This window comes from Monodelphis domestica, chromosome 1, assembly GCF_027887165.1.
Source record: "Monodelphis domestica isolate mMonDom1 chromosome 1, mMonDom1.pri, whole genome shotgun sequence".
NCBI lineage: Eukaryota > Metazoa > Chordata > Mammalia > Didelphimorphia > Didelphidae > Monodelphis > Monodelphis domestica.
In genome coordinates, this window is record NC_077227.1 from 308,896,701 (window position 1) to 308,922,539 (window position 25,839).

General features: G+C 38.4%; 1 protein-coding gene across 16 annotated transcripts in view; it reads right to left on the reverse strand.

Moving 5' to 3' along the window:
• Positions 1–25,839, reverse strand: part of JADE2 (jade family PHD finger 2) — a 207,156-nt gene that overhangs the window by 118,112 nt on the left and 63,205 nt on the right. For all 16 annotated transcript variants that reach the window (XM_056811117.1, XM_056811116.1, XM_056811112.1 and 13 more), the window contains one exon: positions 8,849–9,006. In XM_056811117.1, the coding sequence (XP_056667095.1) occupies positions 8,849–9,006 (158 nt within the window). The remainder of the gene's footprint in view (positions 1–8,848; positions 9,007–25,839) is intronic.

Genomic DNA, 25,839 nt, shown 5'->3' on the forward strand with positions numbered 1-25,839 from the left:
TACCTAAAATCATTATGTAAATCAGAAACATGCTGCATGCAATTTCTAAGAATATGTTACATATTATTATATACTATTATGTAAAGGAAGATAAGATTGAATATCCCTACTCCGCTACTCTCATGTCCCTTGACATCATCCTCTGACACAACTGTGCCTGATACTATAAGGAAAGGAGCAAGGGCAGAGCTATCACCAACACTGGGCCACAGTCTTTATCACCTAGTCCTTTGATTTACTCTGAACATAAGACTTTAGGTATTATTTAAATTTTTTATGTTAAAATATAATAATGCGATATATTATTTATTCTGTGACATAACCCAAGGTACACATCTCCCATGGGCACCTATATTACAAGACAACAACCAACACATGCAGGGAACCAGATTCATCAAGGCCTATACTCCTCTGTCCCCTATGAGGCCTCAGATCTCACCTGCCTCTTTGGATCTTTTTTCCTCCAACAAAACCAGTTTTATACTGTGGGAGCAGAAAAAAAGGAGAAAAACAACTGCTTGATTACATGGGTCGAGGGGACACGGTTGGGGACGTAGACTCTAAATGAACATCCTAGTGTAAACACCAACAACATGGAAATAGGTTCTGATCAAAGATACATGCAATACCCAGTGGAATTGTATGTTGACTATGGGGAGGGTGGGGGGAGGGGAGGGAAAGAATATGATTCTTGTAACCAAGGAATAATGTTCTAAATTGAGTAAATAAAATTTAAAAAAAGTTTTATAACCAGAATTTTAGGGACTATCACTTCAGAGGTCTTGGCTTTTCTTGCTTTTATTTGCTACCTACAGTTAAAATTAAAGGGAAGATGATGTCCCTCTTTTAGCACCTAGGCAGCAACTTGCCCCATACAACAACGCCGATCTCTTTCTGTTCCTTTTCCCTCATCCCCAATAGTTATACAATAGATGGCTGCTCACACTTGCTGTGATTCTTGCTATCCAGGGTCTCGATAACTTGAAAAGAGACATGGTTATCACTCAGAATCCCTTGGATTGGCAGATCCATTCCTGTGCTTGTTGTATATGACTATCCCTAGAGGGAAATTGGGAAAATAGCAGTTTCATCAGGGTACTAGGAAAATACCCTAGGTCAAGGCAGAGGTCAGGGCTAAAAAGAAAAGGCAAACATTGGGATGAGGCGTACTTCTTCTGATATAAATAAATCAAGAAAAAGAATCTTATCATTTTTGGGGTGCCAAGATCCTACCTAGGGATAAAGGAATAAAATATATGGCTTCTTACAGTCCCTGCAACTCCTGGATATTAGGGTAGATGAGAAGAGACTCTAAACAGCATTCCTTGGATAAATCTATGTAGATGAAACAAAGTGATGATGGAGGAATGAGAAAAAGGGGAAAAGGAGGAGAAAAGACACCGTATTGGACATTGGTAATTTGAGCTATGCCCTCAAGAAACTTCCTTGTCCTTAGTCAATTTCCTTGTTAAAAATTGCAATTTTAGAGCCATAACAAGGCAAAATCCATTGAAACAAAAACTCATGTTGTTTCACACCCAACACACATAAGCCAAAGGTCAATGGCTGAGGCTAAAGAAACTTGACATGACATTTTATTATAAGATGCCATCTTTGGAATATGTTCTAACCCATTTTGCCAATTATACCACCATTTTTGAGAGGAACATACCAAGCCCTAAAGAAGTTAAGTAACTTAATAAAGATCACACTAAACAAGTGACAGACAATGTCTGGGATCCAAGTTTCCTCTCTCTTGGTCCACAGTTCTTTTTATTACACTACATGGCTCACTTCCAATAGTTTAATTCTGTCTATATAGAAGAGGAAGCATACTAGATCCCACTGGCAATAGGGAATATAGAAAAGGGAATCACAGATGTAGAATTGGAAAAAACCTTAGAGATTATGCATTTCAAATTTCTCTCTTTTTTTTTCCAGATGAAAAAAATTCAGGCCCATGGAGGTTATATGATTTGCCCAGTCACACAGGTTGTAAGTAGCTTCTCGGGTCCTTTTACCATTAGTATAAGGCTGTTTCACAACCCAAATGTCATCAAATTGTGTAGTTTCTTCAGCCCTTTAAGAAACTATGTGGTATAAAATGCTGAATGTGGAATCAAGGAGTCAAGAGAACATTGGAGACAGTAACAGCAATATTGTACGGATGATTAACTGTGAAAGACTTGGCTGCTCTGATCAAGACAATGATCCAAGACAATTCCAAAGGGCACATGATGAAAAATGCTATCCACCTCCAGAGAGAGAAGTGATGAACTCTGCAAGCAGACTGAAGCATATTTTTATTTTTATTGTTTTATTTTGTGTGTGTGTGTATGTGTTTTCTTTTGCAATTTGTCTAGTAAGAAAATATGTTTGATATGACTTCAAAGGTAAACTCAATATAAATTGCTTACCTTCTCAGGGAGGGGGGACAGTTGGGAGGGAGAGAGAGAATATAGAACTGAAAATTTTTAAAATGATTGTTAAAAATTTTTTTTGCACATAATGGAGAAACAGTGAACAAAAATCTTTTTTAAACTTTGGTTTCAAATCTTACCTCTTGACACTAGTTGACTAGTAAGGCAATTTCCTCATCTGTAAAACGAGTTAGACTTAAATTGGACCAGATCCTTCTAGCTGTAAAACTCTGACCCTGTCATCTATCCATGCCAAGTTGCACAGGGATGTCAGCATTTGGAACTTGTATTCAAACAGGAGATGGAAACAGGTTAAAAAAAGGTATGGAAATAGAGTCATTGCACAGGCCTGATAGGAAACTGTGGAGTGAGTCAAACCTTAGCATGTGGAATGGCAACAAGATAAATGCAGAACATGCTTAGGCCATAAGTCATCATCAGGTGATGTAAAATGAAGCCAAGATTTCCATAGTCCTCAAAGCAACTCACCATCTTTCATGTTTCAGTGCCATTTCTGAGCTCTTACAATGGGGCAGCCTCAATTCTGTCCTCTTAAGGTAGTTAAAAAAAAAAGTTTTAGAAATGGCAGGAGCATCCTTGCATTTTAATTCATATTGATTACTTAAAAGCCTAGAGGTTTAGTTCTTGGCTTTCAAAGAAAACAATGCCCGTTAATAGTACAATGGGATTAAAGGGAAATTGAAGGCCCCTTCCCTCCCAGCATAGTTGAGCAATCATCAACACACCCTTGGCCCCCAGTATTAGAGGACAAGTCACCAGGATATATCTTCAGAGAAAGTACTTGGAGAATGTCTGAAAGCAAGTGGAGGATCCGGGATTCCTAAGATTGAGGTAATCTGCCAGATCTCCCAGGGAGTAGGCATTGTGAGAGAGGAAAGAATAAGGATGGGATTTGTGACCTTAAATAAGCACTCCACTGTCTTATGCTTCCCCTCTATTAAAGGGACCAAGCTGGACTAGAAGGATTCAGAAGCACCTGTGATGAAGGGAGAAGAGCTGGGTAAAAGGCTAGCACTGGCCCTGCCACTCAGTGAATATGGGCAAGTAAGTCCTCTAATATCTTTGGGCAACAGGTTCCTCCATCTAATTAAATGATTAAGTGAGGATGATGATGATGAAGAATGCAGATTCTCATCATTGGTAGGAACTCTAAAGTCATATAGCCCAATTGGAAGCCAAGAATCTTCTCCAAAGGAGAAGTGGTCATTTACCCTTGCACTTGAGTGCTACAATATTTTGCTAACTGTCTTTCAAATCCATTTCCCTTCAAATCCTGTGTATTTTATTTTCTGCATTTAAAAACATCACTTTGAGAAGGAAGTCTGTGGTTTTCACCAGACTGCTCAAGAAGACAAAAAGGTGAGCAGACTCCTAATCTAAATCAGCCTCTCACCTTCCAGATCAAGAAGCTGGGACCCAGACAAGGACATTAACTTGCCCAGGCTCATAAAAGCTGCACATTGCAAAAATGGGTTTGAACTGTAAATCTAGTCCTTTCCCCAACCCACCATGCTGCCTGCCTTGCAAAGAAGAGAAAAATCTTCATCTCTTTGAGATAGGAGGGTATGTGAAGAGGGGGAGTGAAAAATAGCAACTAAAATTTCAACATATATTTCTTGTCTCCCCTTGCCCAGAGGGCTCCTTCTGCACCAAGGGCTCTTCCCAGTCCATCAATGGAGCCTGCCTTTGAGATGCCACCTAGCACAGAGATCAGTCCATGCTGTCATTTCTCATCTGGAAATAACCTCAAATTTGCCCTCAGCATTACAGAAATAAACTTCTGCATCCAGACTGGGATGACGCGTGCATCAGAGGCAACTAAAAATAGATGCCCCAAAACACTCCAGAAAGCCAAATGATGGTCTCCCTTCGATCATTTCCTTTCTGATGTGTCTAGGTTTCTCATTAAAGTTTCAGTTCTTTTAAAAATTTTTACTCCTGGGAACTAGATGCACACGTATACAAGTTTACTCCAAGATATTTTAGGTAGTACTGGCTATAACCCGAGCTTACAGAGATAGTGATACAATAGTTTTAGATGGGTCTCCTCTAACAAAGCACTCATCTAAATGGGGACAAACAGCCAACGAAATCCCACCCAATGACTGACTCATTCTATATAGTTCAGTGGAAAGAACATTACATCTGACTCACAGGACCCAGGCTTGAAATCTTCCAGCCCGGCTCTGTGAGACCTTGAATAGGTAACTATCCCATCTCAGGGTAGAAGTTTTCTCATCTGTTAAATGAGGAGATTGGACCAAATAATCTCTAAGGTCCCAAGGAAACCCCAAATGGGATCTTGAAAAATAAGTAAACAAATTGTATGTGCCAAGTTCTAAAATCTACAATCTCTTTGAGAGAAAGAAATATTGAGAATGAAACTTACAGATCAACTCGGAGGAAAAAAAGATGGAAAATTAGGTACGAGTTTGGCCTCCACAAGGGCTGAGCCTTGTCAATCCTTGCCAGGAATACCCATGTCTACTTGCCACTGGCACTTCTGCTTGTCATTCTCCCAGCATTTAACATGTCTTATCCCTTGCTGTGCTGGATGAGGAAAACAAGCGATTTCTTCAAACCAAAGGGCAGAGTATTCCAAAGCCAAACATGAATAATTCTAGCCTATTCCTCTTTCTCTCTGACAGTACCATGAAATATGAGAGCTGAAAGGCAACTGGGAGGCCACTTTGTCCACTCCACACATTTTATAGATGGGGAATGCATTTGCCCGTGTTATACATGAAGGTACTGCCTAGACTCAAACTCTGACCCTTTCCAGTACACTAGGAATAATACTGAGGTGCAAACTCTTCTGGGAAGGATTGCACACGCAGTTCCCAATACCTTAGGCTTTCTTGGACTTTCAGATGTTTTCTTTCCTCATAGAAAAGTCCTAGACTCCAAAGTCAATCTAGGCTGGTATCAGAGGCCCAAGAATCACCCTGAGGCGAAGGAATATTCAAATCCTGAAGTTAACTTGCCTACTTGTTTTCCAGTTGAGAGAGGAGTAGCAAGGTATGGTAGAAAGAAAACTGGCTTTGGAATCAAGGGATCTGGGTTCAGATCTAATTCTGATTCTTATTATCTATTAGTGAATTAACTTCCCTAGGCCTTACATAGCTCACATTTAAAGGGAAGGGATGGAACCAGAGATGGCCTTTGATGTTCTTTCCAGCTTAAAATCCTATGAAGAACTAGTCTACTTGTCACTATGACCTTAGCCAAACCACTTAACTTCTCTGTTCCTCAGTCTTCACATCGGTAAAATAGGGACACTACTAGCCCATATCCACTAATATACTATTCTTGTGCCTCCATCATGGCATGGAGGTGGCCTTAGACTTTTGAGGGCACTGTCAATGGCACACAAGATCAGATGAGTCTTAATAAGATGGAAAGGTAGAAGTATGGACCTAGGAACAGACTGGATATTCTTTTCCAAGGACCAGTCAATTTAAATCTAATGAGGTTCCTTTCTAAACTAGGCCCACTAACTCATAAACCATTGTAGAAGGCTCACTAGAGGTAGGGATCTAAGAGGCAAAAACATCAACAATGAAAAACTGGGACCATATAAGGGTAATCCTGACCCTGTCCATCTCTCTGATGTTCAAAAAAGATAAGAAGGGTCAGTGTGTAATAGTGAACAGAGCTCAATAGAGCCTTGGAGTCAGGAAGAACCCAAGACTGGGTTCAAATTTATCAAGACATCTCTACCAGTTGGCTGACCTTTGGCAAAATACTTAATCTCTCCTAGCCTCATTTTCTTCATCTGTAAAAATGAGGTTGGGAGTAGCTTGGTGGCACAGAGGACATAGAAAACCAAGTCTGAAGTCGAAGGACCCATATTTTCTTCCAGCTCTAAATCTATGACCCTATAAACCATCAATCCTGCCTCTGACCCATACTATGTATCTGAGTATGGTGACTCTGGACAAGTCACTTAACCTCAGTGCCCTAGTCATCCCTCTCTCTACTGGTAAAGGGAAGTTAAATTCAGTGAAAACAAACCAATCAAAAAGGAAACAATGGCTATTGTTATTAGCAGTTTGAGTAGGGAATTCTGAAAGTATTTCACTTGAGATTATCAAGTCACAGGTCTAGAGGAAAAAAAAGGCAGTCTACTAATCTTCTGGGGAGGTTAGCAAACTCATCTCTGTTGCTACTAATCTAGACATCAATTCAAAAAGCTGCCATAGCCCCCTTGTTCTGGAACAAGCCCATCTCTTTCAAAATGGGGCGATCAAATCCACAGAAGCCACCTGAATGTTTCTAGCAGGAGCCCCACCACTAACCTCTCCTCCCCAGTGAATGAAGGGGTGGATTTATTGATGCCCATAAATCTCATTAGGGTACCTCCAGTGCTGCCTCAGGGACCTCAAAGACCTCTCACCCTTCTCTGTCAACTTTCTATATTCTATATGTAAATATGAGTATACAAAATAAACAAACAAATAAATGAATTTAAACTCCTTGAGAGTAAAAACTTTCATTTCTGTCTTTGCAAGCCCTGAACATAGTATGTGTACCTAGCACACAGATGCTTCATAAATGTTTATAGATTTACCAACTGATACTAACTAAAGGGCTCCTTCTTCCTGATGAAGCATAAGTGGGAGAAAGAGCTCCTACCTGGGACTCAGAAATCCTGGTTCAATTCCTACTTCTGCTGCCAATCTCAGGCACTATTAGCAGAAAAAGAAACCTGATCATCTAAGTTCAAGGGAATAATAACTCCAAATTTCTTTAGTTAGTATACAGAAGGCACAATAAAGGACATGAAGAGAACTGGGAAAACAAAAGTATTAGAACCTAGTTTTACAAATCCCACCTTCTTCAGGGTATTTTCCTGTCCAACTCTCATAATCCACAGGTCCTTCAGGTCCTCCTCTCTCTCCCACAAACTCCTAGGAATACATACATATACAAGCCCTTTCCAGGGGATGGATCTTCATCTCTGATTAGAACCTCTGCTAACTGGCACCCAAACATCTCTGAGTTTCTTTGCTCTACTAACACCACTTTGCCTCCAGCAAAGGGTATAGAAACAAACACTGGGGCAGGGCTTCCTAACAGGCAATATCTGGTAAATAACTATATAATTACATGGAATTAGTCCAGAAAGCCTGAGCTGATTAAAAAAATTTTTTTAAACCCTTACCTTTTGTCTTAGTATCACTTCTAAGACAGAAGAACAATAAGGGCTAGGCAACTGGGAGTAAGTGACTTGCCCAGACTGTAACACAGCTAAGAAGTGTCTGAGGCAGACTTGAACCCAAGACCTCTCATCTCTAGGCTTGGCATTCTATCCACTGTGCTATCTAGCTGCCCCTCAGAAGTGATTTTTTTTCTCCCTATGATTCAAGTTGTCTCCCTCCCTTCTTCCTCCCTCCCTCTTGGAGTTGATAAGCAATTCCACTGAGTTATATATGTATTATCACTCAAAACCTAGAACTTATTTTTAATTAATGAAATTAAAAGATATTTTGATATATACTCTTGAAAAAAGAAAAAAGCAATTTATTTCATATTTGATGTGCATAGGCATGAATTGATATACTTTAATATTAAACAAAGGGTATAGAAAGATTTCTTGAAAAGTCATGGGGTACGGGGAACAAAAAGGCCAGGAACCCCTGCATTGAAGGAACACAACTAAGTCTTCAATAAGTAATTACTCAATACCTTTCTGCCTAGGCACTCTGCAAAGTGCCAAGGAAGCAAGGGAAGGCAGAAATAGGACCCCTGACTTCAAGGAGCTCAAAATCAAATGGAAGACAATACACAAATAACTATGCAGATAGAGGAGGTCTGCAGAAGCCATGGAAGGGAAGCTTAGATGGAAGAGCCTGGAGGAAAGGTGGTGGTGAGGGATGGAGGATGGAGATGGGAAGGGCTTCCAGCAGAAAGTCGGATAGAAGCCAAGTCTTGAAGGAAGCCAGAGAAGGCATTCTAGGTCTGCAGGAGAACCAGGGTTTTGGAGGGAGGAAGAGCAAGCAGGCCAGTGTTGCTGAAGTGTGTGAAGGTGAGCAATTGTAAAAATCCTGGAAAGGTAGGAAGAATCCTAAAGGCATTCTCAAGGTGAATCCTTTTACACTGGGAATTATACAAGAGAGGAACTGTAAAGTAGTTTTAAAACTACATTTTCTTAAAGTGAGTGCTAAGTCTACAAAATGAGTATCAACCTGGTTGGAGATGCATCCCATTCCTCCCTGACAGCACTAAAAATCCACAGATCCCTGAGGATCCCCAGAGAACATCCATGGCACTGTTGGACAAAACCTAGTGGGATATAGACAAACCAAGGATGAGATATGAATGTGAATGAACCTTAAGAGTCTAAGAGAAGCCAGGCAGACACTAAGAACTGGGGCGCCAAGCAGGGAACCACAGGATCCACTTACCTCACCACAGGCTCAGGGATGGCCTCTGTGCCCGCTGGCACCTGAACCCCTTTCTCCCACTCCTGCCTCCAGGGATCTGCCAGGATATAGTATTCATCCGGGCTGAGCTGATAGGAGTCCGGGATTTTCATGGCTGTGATCAGGTCCGTCCGGAATACCTGGACAGAGAGGTGGAAAGGGAAATAGTTTGAAACTGAGTCAGAGAGAAGAACAGTGGGATTGTAATTAATCAACTGGTAAACATTTATTATATTATATAATGATACATTTGAAAATTTATTATGCTCCTACTATAGGCTGAGCATTGGGCCAAACATTGAGGATACAAAAAAAAAAATAAGAGTCCCTGCCCTCAAGGAGCTTATAATCTAATGGACTTGGAAGTTAGAAGAGACCACCCCTTCATTTTTACAGAGATTCGCCCAGAAGCCCACAATTTATTTCTGATCTAAGATCTGAACCCAGGTTCCTGATTCTAATTTCAGAGTCCTATCTACTAAGCACCTACTATGTGGAGAGATGAGAACACAGTTCAGAAAGAAGCACAAATAGAGCAGATTTGAAGCAACATGTGAAATTTATTTTATACCTTTATCTTTTTTTAAAGGGGGCATGATATGTTTTAATGTCATAATGTGGTTTCCCTGCTTATGTCTCTTAACCATTTAAAAAATTTTTTTGTCTTTTCTGACACCATGGTTGCCATTTCTACTATTTTTTGACTCATCTGAGGCATAATAAATTCTGTTCCAGTCCCTTAACAAAAATAGAAAGATTGAGAAAAAGAGTAGTGAAAAGAGAGCCAACCCAGAATCAAGAAAACCTGAGCTCAAGTCTACCTGTGACACAAACTGTGGACTGGGCAAGTCCTACATGACCCACTCTTTCCCAATTTCCTTAAGCTCCCAGGCCACCCTCTCAGACTTTTAAGTTCTTGTAAACTTGGTTTTCTCACAAGGAATCCCCTATACTAGGAGTCTGGGACAAAAGGGAAAAAAACCTAAAACCAGAGAGCAATGTTCTTCACAGAGAGAAATTCAAAAATTAAGTGCAACACTGTCTCTCTCTTCTGGGAGCCCACAGGTCAAGGAATCACAGGGGGAAAAAAGAATCACTTAAATATGAGAAGCGGCTTAGTGAGTTTTCATTTTCTGAAGAGACCGAGGAATTTAAAATATACTATTTCCCTGCTTTTTGAAGACAACAGAAATAAAATCTTTCCAATAAATGAAATAAACAATAAGATGCCTACAGGCATAGAGATACCATGGAATATTATCCCTCCCATCTTGTGGCATTTTTGAAATTCAGTATTTTCGTGTTTAAGAAAGCGTTAGAAAATATTTTGTATTTTTAAGAGATGATCACCATAAAAAATAAGGTGTGTGTCATCCTAAAAGAACATTGGATTTGCAATGAGAGGACTTGGGTATAAATCTTGGCTTTGCCAAGGGAGTGTGTGAACTAACTTCTTAGGGTCTGTGGAAGGACCACTATCTAGCAGGATTCCTGCCACGTAGGCAAGGATGATTTTTTCCCCCCCTAAAAGGGAGGGAAGAAGCACTTGAAACTTGACTGGTCTAGAAGGCTTCTGAAATCACCAGAGGCAGCTTGGTAGAGCCAGATGGGCTTTGAGCCAGTGACCCTGAGCAAGTTACTTAACATCTGTTTGCCTCAATTTCGTCAACTCTAAAATGAGAAAAATGATCGCACCTACCTTCTAGGGTTATTATAAGATGAAATATTTGTAAAGTCCTTAGTATTGGGTTTGACACATAGCATGAACTTGATAAATAAAATAATAAATAAATTAGTTTTCTTCCTTTCTTCTTCCTGGCCAACTAAAAAACCAACCTATGAGGAGTTAATTCCCCTCAGACTGGGTGATTATTCCTCTGATGGACAACTAATCATATTGTACCTTGTTGATTTCTGTATAGACAAGAAGGGTCATGTCTACCCAAAGCACTGCTATCTTTTTGCTGAGTATCTTTTCTGTGGCCCTCTCTGTTAACTGTGAGATGTATAATTGAAAATCTGTTACCCTGAAAAAAAGAACTACATTTCCCGAGAGCCCACTGATTTCCTGTCATTACATACTTCCTGTAGACTGGGAATAAATATCCTTCTTCTTTGGGGCATGATGTAGCATCAACAGTAATGGTGGTAAGGTGGAGATTTTGAAATTGGCTAACCAGCCAAGGGCACGTGGTTTTATTTTGTATCCTATTTAGTACTTGATTTCTAATGATCATTTAATAAACCTCCTAAACTATAATAATTTTATTATTTTATTGAGATTTAATTTTAAATTTTACAGGTGAGCTATAAATAATTCATTTAATTCTAATGTCAAAGTTGAACTATTAGACCAGCCTTAGTAAGGCATGTCCATTGAACAAAGAGGGGCTAAACAAACTGTAATCTGTAAATATAATGGAATATTAATGCAGTAAGAAATGAAAAATATAAGGAATTCAGAAAAATTCAGGAAGATCTGTATGCAATTACATTCACAATTAATAATTCAAAAAATTTAAAAAACAAATAACAATTCACATTATACTTACAATGAAGTGAGTAAAACCAGAAATGTAATAAACACTATGACTACAACTTGCATAAATGAAAATATCGTTAAGAGGAAGCCAAACTCAAGGTGACAGTAAACACCATTATTGGTCCCAGAGAATAAATAATATTAGAAATGTTTCCCTTCATGTGGTAGAGAAATAGGATACTACAAATTTTAACAGAATATTGCATATTCTTTCTGATGTGATATTGTTGTTGTGGATTTGTTCTTGGGTTTTTTTGTTGGAGGACTTAATTGCTTTTCTTTATTACAAGAAAAAGTTCAACTAGAGGTTAGGGTGTCGTGTTTTTGTTAAAAAAAAAACAGAAATAAAACAAGTTTGGATTTCTTTTTTCGAAGTTTTAAAAATGGCTCTCAGAACTGAGCATAGGATTCCAGATGGGGCAAAGTAAAGCAGATTCTTCCTTTCCTTTGTCTCCCTCAATGCCCCTCTAAAATGAAATGTAGGGTTGTATTAATTTGTTTTGGCTGCTATGTCAGCTTTGAGGTCATGGAAATCCCCACATGTTATTTCACCCAGGTCGGCTACCAGCCAGGATTTCTTTATCTTGTACTTATAAAGTTGATTTTGTGAACCTAAGTGGAGAACTTTACATTTATCCCTACTAAATCTCACCTTTCTAGATTCAGTCCCCCTATTATGAGTGAGATCTTTTTAGATTGTGTCATTCAGTAAGTTAGTCAGTCCTCACAGCTTCAGGGTCTTCCACAAATCTGACAAAGCTCTGTGACTTCATCCGAGTCATTAATAAAAATGTTTGTATCAGAGGACGAAGGGCAGATCCTTAGGGAACTCTACTAGAGAACTCCTTCCATACTCGCTCCAATTCTTAATGACTACTTATTCAGTCATGACTAAATTATTTGGCCCACATTTCTCTATATTGCCTACAAGAATAGCATAAGACATGTCAAATGTTTCACTGAGATCTACAACACTCCTCTGATCTACCAGTATGATTTCCTTGGGACAAAAAAGAAAATAGGTGAGATTGGTATGATCTATTTTTGAAATTTGGAATCTTAGTTTCTTGATCTCTCCAAGAGGAAAAACTAAAAAAGAAGCAAGACCATGTAGTTTAAACTGACTCTGAAACACTATAATTCTGTCAGAAGTTCAGTCAGGAAAAACTCTCATGTTTATTCTGAAAAGTTCCAAATTTCTCGTTAAAAGGAATCTTTACTTTTATCCATTTCCCATTTTCCTTCATGAACAACTCATTTAAAAAGATTGGGCTGGCCTGCTGTAATTTGTGATACCATCCTCTTATCTCCACCATTTCTTCTAATTCGATGTTAATTTTGACCTTTGTGATAACCAGTTATGTATGATTTTGAAACGACTTCTACATCTACAGCTAGTTGCTTCTTGCCTGTTAAGATAGAGCCCACTTCCTTTCTGGGAAGGAAAGTTTAGTGTTTGCTGCTTGCAAATGCTTCGACCTTTTGAAAAAAAAAAAAGTTGAGAAGAGAATTAAAAGGAAGGCCAAAGGAATCAGACTGGTGGGATGACTCTGAAAGTTAACATGTTGGATTTCTTATATAAGTAAAAAGAAATGGCAAATTCTATATTAAAGAGATTAGCAGTTCCATGTACAGTTCTATATTCTACTTTGAATGTGAGAATGCTCATTTTAGTTGATGTCTAAATTTAGAATTAAAAAAATTTACTTGTAATATTTTTCAATTCCCTTCTTCAAGAAAATATTAATGTGAGGCATCTGAGTTATTTCTTAATCCTGAACCATATAGTTTAACACCTTTTAAAAATTGTTATCCTCCCATATATTTTCCATTGGAGGCACAATGCACAAGCTTGGTCTACTTTCTCATCAGGTTCCTTATATAATTTTTCTACCTCTCTGACTTGGCAATATATCTTGGTGCACAAGTTTCAGCTATATTTGTGGGAGTTCTTTGCAGGCGAGATAGCCAACAGTCCCTTGGAATGATGTTTTCCCTATGTCTTCGTGCATACTATGAAAACAACTCTGATGGCTCCTTTACTGGCTTTTCACATAAGCCTGTCCTTTCATTTATCAGCAATTTCTTTAGGGTTTCATATATAGCAATAATGATAATTTAGTTTTTTTTTATTTGAGTATCAATTGTTTGTCACTAGACAAAGATCTCACATTTAGAATACAAAGAACTAAGAGAACATGTATAAGATGTGCCTGTGAATCACATGTGATTCTGAATAACTTCTGTGCTTTGCTCTGCCATTTTCCCAACAAGAAGCCATCTAAGACTGATGGGGGCATTCTGTAATATTTATCAGCTCCATGGATTACTATGTCCAACTTCACTATGAATGAGGTTCTCCATCTTTAAGTATGGTGGTCCTCAGACAACATCTGTAGTTCTAACTTAGCAGAACTTGCACTCTGTTGGTTCTCTTTTGGAACTTAATTATCTCCAAGCCACAACATGTGACCTTTACTTTAGTACAGATTGGTTATTGCCATTTCTTAAAGAAGCTTAACAATGCAAAACAATCATCATAGCAAGGAGGCCATCAATACCCAGAAATGGAATCAGTGATCTCCTTGCCAAATGAAGAGCCATGAACAACCAACTATGATACCGGTTTAGAGTTCAAGATCAACTGCAAAACATTTCAGAGACTCCTAACAGAAAAACATTAGTACTGTCTTCAAAAATTGGGAAAAGCATTGTAAGAGGGGGAAAAAAACTTGCAGAAAGCCTGGCACGGTTTCTGAGACTATGACATATTTATGCAACAACAAGAACTTTGTGCAAAGACTAACTCTGAAAAGACATCAACTCCGATTATCATTATTTATCGGATATTTAACCTTTAATTTATGTAAAACAATCACACAATTCAGGTCAATGCAAGAGTATTTACAGATAAAACTGGAAGCAGCACTTGTACTTCCAAATAGCCCAAATGTCCCTTTTGTCCACAAAGGAGAGCATGAGAATTTTAATCCAAATCTTTTTTGCTAAAATTTAAGTACAATATGTCTACAATATAATATTTGCTTTGCTGAAATATATGACACTGTAGATACAGGGGTGGGCCTGAAGTCAGGAAGATGTGAATTCAAATTTAGCCACAGACATTTACAAGCAGCTATGTGACCCTAGGCAACTCACTTAACCCTGTTTACCTCCATTTCCTTATCTGTCAAATGAGCTGTCAAAGGAAATGGCATACCACTACAGTATCTTTGCCAAAAAAACACACACACGTACACACACAAAAAACCCAAATGGGGTCACAAAGAGTCAACTATGACTAAAATAACTACATAACAAAAATATAATAGGTCAATAAATTCTACTCTTCTGATTATCTTGTCATAAAAAGGAAATTAATTTGGTCTGCTCTGATTAATTTTTATTAATCTATGATGATTTTGTGAACAAAATGTTCAGTTAATCAACCATACTATAGTAGAAACTACACTGAATTTGACACCAGTCAGAAGAAAATTGGGTGCAAATCTCACCTCTAATATCCTATTTATATGACTGTGGACAAACTACTAAATGTCACTGAGCCCCAATCTCTTCAATATGGTACATTAATAACAACAACAACAATAATAGCTGACACTCATTTGATGCTTAAAGGTTTTGTTAAACACTTTTATAAAGTCTAAATAAACACCATTTTACTAAGTTTGAGTCACTCTGAATGAAATATTTTAACAAAAATTTTCAGAACACCAAGTGAATGTCTGCTATTATTATTAATATTCCATAACTTTACCAGGAATCTAATATGAGTTCTCTGGTCTGTAGTTTACAAGCCTTATTCTCTTTAATTTAAAAAAAAAATTGGATATGAGAACTACTCAAAAATGACCAGCAGCCCTCTTACTATTGCCTTACTTTTAACTCTTTATTATATACTCTTGTTTAGTCCTTTCCTAATCAATTGCTATACTAATCAGAACACATTGCACATCACACCAAAGGCATTCTTCTATGCCTTACAGACTTATTGGATCCTTTAATGAAAGGAGTGGTGGGATTTATTGATTAAAATACAGGTGGTAGGAGCAAGAGATCCTGAACTTCCCAAATAACTAAGTATTTTATGTGGGGTGTGTGCATCTGTACAAACAACACACACACACATATCACCTTGGCAAAAAATTAGTCAAAAGCCCTGAATTTAAATTCATATTTAATTTAGAAATGTCCAGCATTCTGTTGGAATTGGAAATAGAAGATAGTAGAGCTGCTTCCTGCTCAAGATTAACATTACCATATAACATATGTAAAGTCATTTGCAAACCTCAAAGTACAAAATACAAGTTATTATCATCACCACAAGCCCCCCAAATCTCTCACTTTTCCTTAAAAAATTATAGAATTCCTTATTTTATTTTACACTTGAGGAAATTGAAGTTTGGAGAGATGAAGAGAGTTTCCCAAGACAACACAGATAAGAAAGGAAAAGATTATCAGGATTTGAGCTCATGTCCTCTTAACTCCAAATCCATTGATCTTTCCACTAAACCACGCTTCCTTCATTATTAACCTGGGATGTGGCACCCATGGATTTATTTAAATTAAGTTTTTTTAGAATTGTATTTCTCTCTATGCTATTTTTTTTTAAGGGAAATCAGTCCCATCCTTTAGGGTCCAAATCAATTCCCACATCCTCCATGAAGTCTTCTCTAACCATTTCAGTCCTCACTGAACTTTGCCCTTTAAAAATGTCAACATTAAATACTATTGGTGCTGTAAGAAATGATAAGCAGTATGCTTTTATAAAACTTTGAAAAGATTTACATGAACTGATGAAAAATGAAATGAGCAGAATGACGAGATCATTTGTACATAGTAACAACGGTTTTGTAAGATGATAAACTGTGAATGGCTTATTCTCAGCAATACAATGATCCAAAACAATTCTCCAAAAGAACTTATGGTGAAAAATGCTATCTACCTCCAAAAAGAACCAATGACATCAGAATACAGATTGAAAAATGCTTATTTTACTTTATTATTCTTGGGGTTTTTGGCCTATGTTTTCTTCTGCAGCATGGTTAATATAGAAATATTTTGCTTACATAATCTATATAAAATTGCTTGCCTTCACAAGGAGGGAGAAGAAACAAAATCTGGAATTTAAATTTTTTTAAATGCTAGAAATTTTCCAGAAAAAGTAATCAAATGTGAAAATATCATTTACATAGACTCACCTATTAAAAAAATAACAAGAAGCTCAACATCATTTGGTCTGAACCATATGCTATGTCATACATACATTGGACCATATTGTTCTCTAATAATTTCATGTATGTGAATTCTGTCTCTCCATTTAAATTGTAGGTAGCAGCACAAAAGAAAAGAACATGTGTTTCCCTCTCTTTTCCTCCCAGAGTAATAACAGAAGAAGTTGCACTCACAGAATTTCAACAACTGACTAACCAGTGGTTAAGTCTATCCTTCATAAATCTCAGGAATCTCATTTCAGATGTGTGAAGATTGGATTTAGCTATCTCCTGATTTTAACAAGGAAGATACTTAGTCTAACAGAATCAGGAATGTCTTGGGAACTTTACATTACTCCACCCTACTTAGATATTACTTTATGGAGAAGATGAAATTGTAATCTCCTGATTGAACAATGAAGGTACTTAGTTCTTTCTTTATAGTGAAGCTAGAACTTTAAGTTAAGTCTATTTTAAGATCTTAATACAAACAGATGTTAAGTAACTATAAAGGTTAAAGTTTAACTTTAGGTTAAGTAACTCACAAAAAGTGAACTTAACAAAGAAGTGTTAAAAGTAACTCTAAAGATATAATCTAATCAAAGGAGATGAGAACTAAAAGACTGGGCATTTAGAGGAGGAGACACAAGAGTAAGGGGGCTATATATTTGGCTCACTGGCTCTCTCCAGAAGAACCTTCTGGCTCTTTTCCTGGAGAGGTGGCTCTGGCTGGTCACTTCCTGTGAGTAGGCCTGGGCGCCAGTTCAATCCTGGAACTCGAGCCTGGAGGAGCTCCCTACCACAGCTTCCTTGAGACGGTCACGTGGTGAGTGATAAGATTGACTCCCTTTTCCCTTGGCTCTCAGGGGAGGCCCCCTTGGCCAAGGCCTTGAACTCTTGCCTGGCTCAGCCTGAGCCGGAGCAGTTTAAATTAACTCTTTCTCTGCCCCCCTCTCTCTTAATTTCTTTCCTCTATATTAATTAAAATCACCATAAACTTCCAGATGACTTGGGTATTTTATTATGGGATTTCCTTGATGACAAAATTAATTTAGATTTTAAGTCACAACCCTAAAATATCTTTAACAGTCAGCCATCCTTGGCTCACCTCCATTTCCAACTCTATGCCATTTCCTGTGTTTGTAAATAATTACACATCCCTACACTTGCCTTAGTTTTCCATGGTGCACATTCCCCTTCTAAGGTAGAAAACAGATATTGATTCTGACTCACAATGAACACTCTTAGCTTCTTCCCCATTCCCTTCAAGAAAAAGAAAAGAGGAAGGCATAATGATTCTAGGAATCTATTCACCTCCTTTAAAAAGAAATAATAATAATTGGTTTTGTAATAAGTTCCTTAAGCAAGGAGGTTATAGTCATGCACATTTTTAATAGTACCATTGGCACTAATGATGTAAGGCTCTCAGAGGGCCAACTGGCTCTGTGAGTTGGGTTATTTCTCAATGCCAGAAATTCATCGGATTGTATGATTCCCCTGACAATGGAGTCAAGATCTCAAACATGGATGGAATGTAAACAGAATGTTATAATGGCACAAGCAATAGTCAAATCCTCGCACTGCAACTTACTATTGGTGTACCCTCGAGCAAGGCATTCAGCCTCCTGGGAGTCACAGTTTCCTTATCTATAAATTAAGAGGTTGACAATCAACAAATCAACAAGCACTTACTATATGCCATGCATTGTGCTAAGTTCTGAAGATGAAGGAAAAAAAATGCAACATCTAGGCTCTGTTCTCAAGTTGTCAACAGTCTAGGGGAATTAGGGAGACTAACTATGTACAAATAAGATAAATACAGGATAAATTAGAAATAATCATAGAGAAAGGGTTTTCTGATTAAGGAAGACTGGGAAAGGCTTATTGTAGAAGATGGGATTTTACTTGAGAAATTAAGGAAGAATGGAGGCAGATATGAGAAGGAAAGAGTTCCAAGCATGAGAGACAGCCAGTAAAAATGCCCAACATTGGTAAATAAAAGTGTATGTACAAGGAGACTAGGAGACCCAGAGCAACCTAGAAGGGATTGAGGTATAAGAAGTCTAGAAAGGTATGATTTATATTTGATCCTGAAGGCAACAGGGAACCAATGGAACAGGGCAGGGCAGGGCAGGGCAGGGCAGGGCAGGGCAGGGCAGGGCAGGGCAGGGCAGGGCAGGGAAGGGCAGGGCAGGGAAGGGAAGGGAAGGGAAGGGAGAAGAGGATCCAGGAGAGAGCTTAGGATGGGAGAATCCTGTATTTATTAGGCAACAACAAAGGAGACTAATAAAGAGCGCTCAGACAGCTATGGAGAACAAGGAGAGAGCCATGTCTTGAAAACCTAGAGAAGAGACTGTCAAGGAGAAGAGGAAGATCCACAATGTCAAAGGCTTCATAGAGAACAAGAGGATGAGGATTATGAAACAGCCATTGAATTGACAACTGAGAAATCATTTGGTTACTCAGAAAAGGGAGGTTTGGGTTGAATGATGAAGCCTTTGATAAGAGAGGAAATAAGAGTGGTTCAACTACATGACCTCAGATCCCTTCCAGCTCCAAATCTATGATCCCAGGGATGAATGAATGAGTAGCATTTATTAAGAAGATACTATTTGTCAGCTACTATATCAGGTGCTGGGGATATAAATACAAAGGTGAGTCAGTCCTTCCCCAAGGAGCTTATATTCTAAAAATCCTAAGATCTTAAATCCTTCAGATAATGAACTTGTGGAAGACTTCAAAATGGGACAGAGATGCCAAAGCTCTTAAGTGTTTGGACTATCTCTCTTTCTAGGAGTAGGAATATATATTTTCAGATTTCTAAGTGATTTTTCTTAAAGAGGGAGAAGAAAGTAAATAAAGAATAGATGCTGATGTGGACTACTGCCCAAAGATTGACAAAGATTTAAGTGTTGTCCCAAATCCAGCCTAGGGTCTGTGAATCCCCTTTCCTAATGACTCCAACGTAAATAATACAGGACCTTCAACCTCTTTCACTTTCTGTATCATTTCCCTACTTTGTCCACAGAAGCAAAGCTATCTTCTGTGATCTTAGGGCGCCATTACAGTCATTTCCATGGGAAAGAGGAAAAGGAGGGAAGAAGGGAGAACAGGATTCTCAAAATCCATTTTAAGCAAGAACAGTTTTTCTACAGAACATTTGCTAGCTGGTCACAACTAAGATAAGCAGGGTAACAAATGCCCTTTCATGCAGAATGGAGAGTTGCCTACTAATGAAAAGTGATGATTTTCACCTCTCGCTTCTATCTGTTATCATACCAAATAATCTTGGAGACTTGCAATAACCTAGACACCCAATGTCTTCCAATCAGCCTGCCTTAGCCTCACCCACTTGTGCCACTTGTGAGGGGCAGGGATGGAAATGGTATTATTTTTAGAAACCATAAGCAAACAAAACCAGGTGAAACATCACTCAGGGTCAATGGAAACCATAACTTAAAGGTAGAATGCTTTTGCCAAGAAAATAGATACCCTGGGAGAATGCTTAGACCAAAATTGGGAGCTATATATTTAAAAAACAAAACAAAAGCAAACACTAACTAACCAGGCAGAGTATTGAGGTCAGTTCATTTAATCTTACCAGAGCTCAGCTTATAACCCAATTAAGGCCAAGTACAAGCAGATAACTACTACATGGGGCCTGTACCTTAATAAAAGATGGCAGTACCTTCCTCAGCTCTAGTTTTGAGCCCCATTTTTAGCAAAAATTACACAAACTGGAACCAAAGGATCCAAGAAAGAGACTTTTGAAGAAATCTGATTAATGGCTGATATATAGTCCAGAAAATTCCAGGTCTGAAAAAACGTCATGTTTCTTTAAAGACTATTTGTGAACATAATTTAATTAATTTTTAAAAGCACCCTAATGTTTAACTGTGGTGCCAATGGGGGGGGGGGGGTTTAAGACAATTTTAAGATGAATTTAATTGTCCTAGCAATTCTACCACACCCTAAGAAGATCAACAATAAGAAAGTCTCCATATATACAAAAATCTTTATATCAGCAATATTTTTTTTATGTGTAGTAGCGAAGAAGTGGAAACAAAGCGGATGTCCATCAATCAGGAATGGCTAAATATATTGTGATAAATGAATGCAATATTATTATGCTGTAAAAGAAATGAATATGATAAATACATAGAAGAATGGAAAGATTTATATAAACTGATGAAAAGTGAAGTAAGCAGAGTAAAGAAAACAATATATACGGCTATTACAATGTAAAAAGAAAGAACAAAAAAATTTTTTTTAATGAATGTAGGAGCAGCTAGCTGGCTAAGTGGTCCTAAGTTCAAATAAATAATCAAATAAATAAATCTGGCCTCAGATACTTCTTAGCTGTATCACCCTGGGCAAGTCTCTTAACTCCATTTGCCTAGTCCTGTGCCGAAAGGAATAATGAACTAGAGGAATTCCATGGAGACTGGAACGACCTCCAGGAAGTGATGCAGAGCGAAAGGAGCAGAACCAGGAGAACATTGTACACAGAGACTGATACACTGTGGTATAATCGAATGTAATGGACTTCTCTACTAGCAGCAATGCAATGATCCAGGACAATACTGAGAGACTCAGGAGAAAGATCACTATCCACATTCAGAGAAAGAACTGTGGGAGTAGAAACACAGAAGAAAAACAACTGCTTGATCATGTAGTTCGATAGGGATATGATTAGGGTCTTGATGTTAAAGGATCACTCTACTGTAAATATGAATAAGACGGAAATAAGTTTTGAACAGTGATATATGTATCACCCAGTGAAATGGCTTGTTAACTGAGGGGAAGGGGGAAGAGGCAGGGAGGAATTATGAATCATGCATCCATGGAAAAATATTCTACAGAAAAAAGAAGTAAATGTTATAAAATTATGGTAAACATGGCTCCAAAAGAAGTGATAAAAAGCCACCTTCATCTTTTGAAGTAGGAGGGAGGTTGACAGGCCTATCTCTAGACCTTGATAAGTGTTGCTAATTTTTCCCTTCCTTTTTCTTTTATTCTTTAAAACTATCATTTGTTACATGAGATGACTCTCTAGGAGGGGGCAGAGGGATGGCCACTAAGAGAAATTTTGGTGATATTAAAAAAAGATAAAAATTTTCATTAAAAAAATAAGTGTTCAATAAATAGAAAGGAATGTAGTTAAGATTTCTGTCCTTACAATTTGAGTATCTTCTTATTAGTTAATAAAGGAGTCAATGAAACAAATAGGGCCACTTGGTATGTTCTAAACCCCCCTTCTATTTGTCCAAAGGTTTCCACTGACCCCAACCTCAACCCCATTCAAGTTATCCTATGACAAAGGCAGCCACAGCTTTGTGTTACTTATGCTTGCCTTGAATTTACTTGTGTATGTCTCCTCCCCATAGTGGAATGTAAGTTCTGTTTATCTTTATATTCCCAACACTTAAGCACAGTGCCCCAACAGCATAGCCCTTTAATCTAAGGAAAGGGGAGATGGAAAAGGAGGAAAAGGAGCATTTGACTTGTAGTGCTTTAATGAGGGCCTCCACTGTCTCCTATTCTGCTTTCCATTTATAGATAGTTCCTCAAAATTCATGCGTTCCTGAGCCCCAGTCACATATATTTCCCCAATATCCCAATCCCATGGTTTCCTAGAGCACCTCAGCTGCAATGGAAATGGTCCCTCACTCAGCAGACACAGGTTTTCCTGGGAATTTTCTGTAGCTCTCCTAAAGCAGCTACTAGATCTTACTGGTGTTGTGGTAAATATGCCACATCAGTGTGGTCAATTCCCTGATGTGGATACCCTTGATTCAAGGCCTTGCTGAGTCACCAGGAAAGCCACCCTCTACAGAAGGACAAAGGGCCCTTCTAAAGCTTCTGAAACCCAAGAGACAGCAAAGGCCTTTGTAGGAGAAGTAACCAAACACTTGCCCCTTCACATACAGATGACACATAATGCTCTCCTTAATTCCTCAATTAAAAGGCTAGGCTTCCTTGCTACAGAACTGGCCTTCCACTCCTGGAGTCTGCCAGGTCCACAGCATTTCCTAATGCTGAGAGAACCAACAGAGGAAGTCACAGAAGTGACCCCAGTTGTCCCTCTGACTTCATATCCCAGCTGCAGTGTGTAGAACTTTGAGGGCTGAAGGGACAGAGTTCCAGCCCCGAGGAATTTCCTGTAGCCTTGACAAGGATGTGGGAGTGGGGGAGGAAGGGAAAGAATGAGTAGAAAGAAATTGGGCTGGCTGGCAAATGTTTAATAATCAGCTCACTGAAAATTCATGACGAGTTTAATCTGTATTATTTTTCATGTTTCCTCTATCACTTCTTAAAGTCTAGATAATCAATGAAATAATAAATTAAGCCCTGATTTGTAGTCTTTGCCAATTTTTGAGGCATCCATGCTCACCTTGAAAATTTAACAATTGGTTCCCCACACTGAGCTGGATCCAGGACATCTACCAGAGGGGAAATGACTGGTTTAAAAGTCACACAAATAGCAAGAAGGGACTTGAAGTTGAGTTTCATTTTATATTTTGTGCTCTTTTCTGCGTATCATAATGATAACCTGAACAAATTAGAAGCCCACAGAAATATTAGACTTCTGAAAAATAGGGACACTGGGCAAATGGGTGGCTCAGAGGATTGAGAGTCAGGCCTAGAGATGGGAGGTCCTAGGTTCAAATCTGGCCTCAGACACTTCCCAGCTGTGTGACCCTGGGCAAGTCACTTAACCCCCATTGCATAGCCCTTACCACTCTTCTGCTTGGAGCCAATACCCAGTATTGACTCCAAGATGGAAGGTAAGGGTTAAAAAGAAAAAAAAAAGAAAGAAACTAAAGCACAGTATTGATTCTAAGATGGAAGGTAAGGGTTAAGAAAAAAAAGTGGGGACATTTTTTGGTTCAGAATTAAAATAACTTGATCTTGTAGAATTGTGAAAAGATAATGAAAAATTTCCCTTCCCCACAACAAAGAGGTAGGGAACTACTAGGTCAGAAAATTATATAGATTTTTATATAGATCATTGGGAGATCAGCCAGGAGGCTCAGTAGACAAAAGAAGCCTAGAAATGGGGAGCCCTGGATTGAAATCTGCCATCAGACGCTTCCTAGCTTTGTGACCTTGAGCAAGTCACTTAACCCCAATTGCTCTTGCAGCTCTTCTGTCATAGAACCAACACTCAGTATGAATTCTAAGATAGAACGTAAAAATTTTTGTTTTGTTTTTTAAGGATCATTGGGAGGAAGAAGTGAAATAACTGTGCTATAAAGTCAAAAGGCATCAATAAATATACTTTCATTAAAAAGGCAAAGACTCAAAATAATCAAGTATTAATTGTAATTTCAGAATCCTTCCCCACCAACTTTGTAGACACAGCCACAGGGTTGTTATGGGGCATGTGCTTTATGCAAACACCATATAAATGTGAGCTGTTTATTATTATTGTTGTTGTTGTTATTGTTATTATAATTACCACTCAACTCTCAAGATTAGCTCTAACTGGAATCTGGACAAGGAAGGTTCTCTAGAGCCACATTCCAGGCTGGATTTATAATATGACCCAAAAGAAGTTATGACTACAAATCACATTTAAAAGGGGCTTTAAGGTTACAAAGTACATTGACAATGTCAAATTGCTAAACTGCCTATCTGATGACCTTTTCTCCATTCTCATGCTTCTTAACCCTCTGTAGCCTTTGATATTGCTAACCACCTTTACCCCTAGAATATTCTCTCTTCCTTGGATTTTCATGATACTGCTCTCTCTTAGTTGTCCTCCTCCCTATTTAACTAATCCTCCTCAGCCTCCTCTGGTAATTCATCATCAATATAATGCCCACCAAATGTGGCTGTTCCCCAAATTTTGTCCTGGTGTCTCTTCTCTCTTTATGCTGTGGTAAAATTAGTCCTTATTTGCTCTCCTGAGTTTAATTATCATCTCTTCAAAGATGATTTCCAAATCTATACAGCCTGTCCCAAACGTTCTGTTTCATGCCCTTAACCTCGACCCCAAGCTCTAGTAAACTAAAAATTCCTCATGGATATTACAAACTGAAGTTCCCATAGGCATCTTAGATTGAACATGACTAAAACAGAACTCACTGTTTTCCCCAACTGTACCCTCCTCTAAACTCTCCTATTTCTGTTAAAATAGTTAATGTTGAATAAGGGAATACTTTACCCCACATTTCTAATAAGCTGCCAAATCTTGTCAATTTTACCTCTATAACCTCTCTAATGCGGACCTCCATCACCTCTCACAGTGGACCACATTAATAACCTCCTAATTGGTCTCTCTGCCTCCAGTCTCTCCCCGATGCAGTCCATCTTCCATCCAACCACATAAAATGATTTTCCTAAAACATAGGTCTCACCTTATACACTGCTTTACTCCTTCCAACGCCAAGAGAGTGGGACTGTCTCTGTGCACCGACTTTTCCACTTAAATCTCTTTCACGCACCAGTATCTTTGTGCACATGCACAAAGACAATCATCATTCTCAGCTTCTGAGAGACTACTACTACTAAATAAACTTCAACGGCTCCTACTGCCTCTAGGATCAAATATAAACTCCTTTGTTTGACATTTAATGCATATCACAACTTATCCCTATCCACCATTCCACAGTCTTTTAATGTTGTTTTCCTTCATATATTCCATGGTCCGGCAGACTGGTCTTCCTTATTTGTGATACTCTATGTCTTGCCTCTGACTTTGTTGTCCTCCACACACTCTCTCCTCTAAAGAATCTTGTTTCCTTCAAAACTGAGCCTAAGTACTACCTTTTCCAGAAAGCCTTTCCTGACTCCTCTCCTCCCACCTCCAGCTTCAAACATCCTTGATACTAAATTATCTTGTATTTATTTTGCATTCATTTTGCAATATATACATACTGTTTTTATAAATAGCACAACATCACATACACAAATACACACACGCACACTCTATATCCCTGCCCTACAGCAGACATTTTTTAAAAGGTTTTTGATTGATAAGGGGCTAGTCTGTGTTATTTGGTAATTTTGACAAGGTGTGGATGGGAGAAGGTAACTGATTTAACCAGTATCACACAGCTAATGATCAACAAAGCCAGGATTTAAATCTATCCAAAGCCTTGCTTCCCATTCAGAATTCTTCCTATGCTACCATGTTGCCTCTGTGGCTCAGAGGTTGAGAAGTAAAGAGAACCAATATTATTGAACCTGTG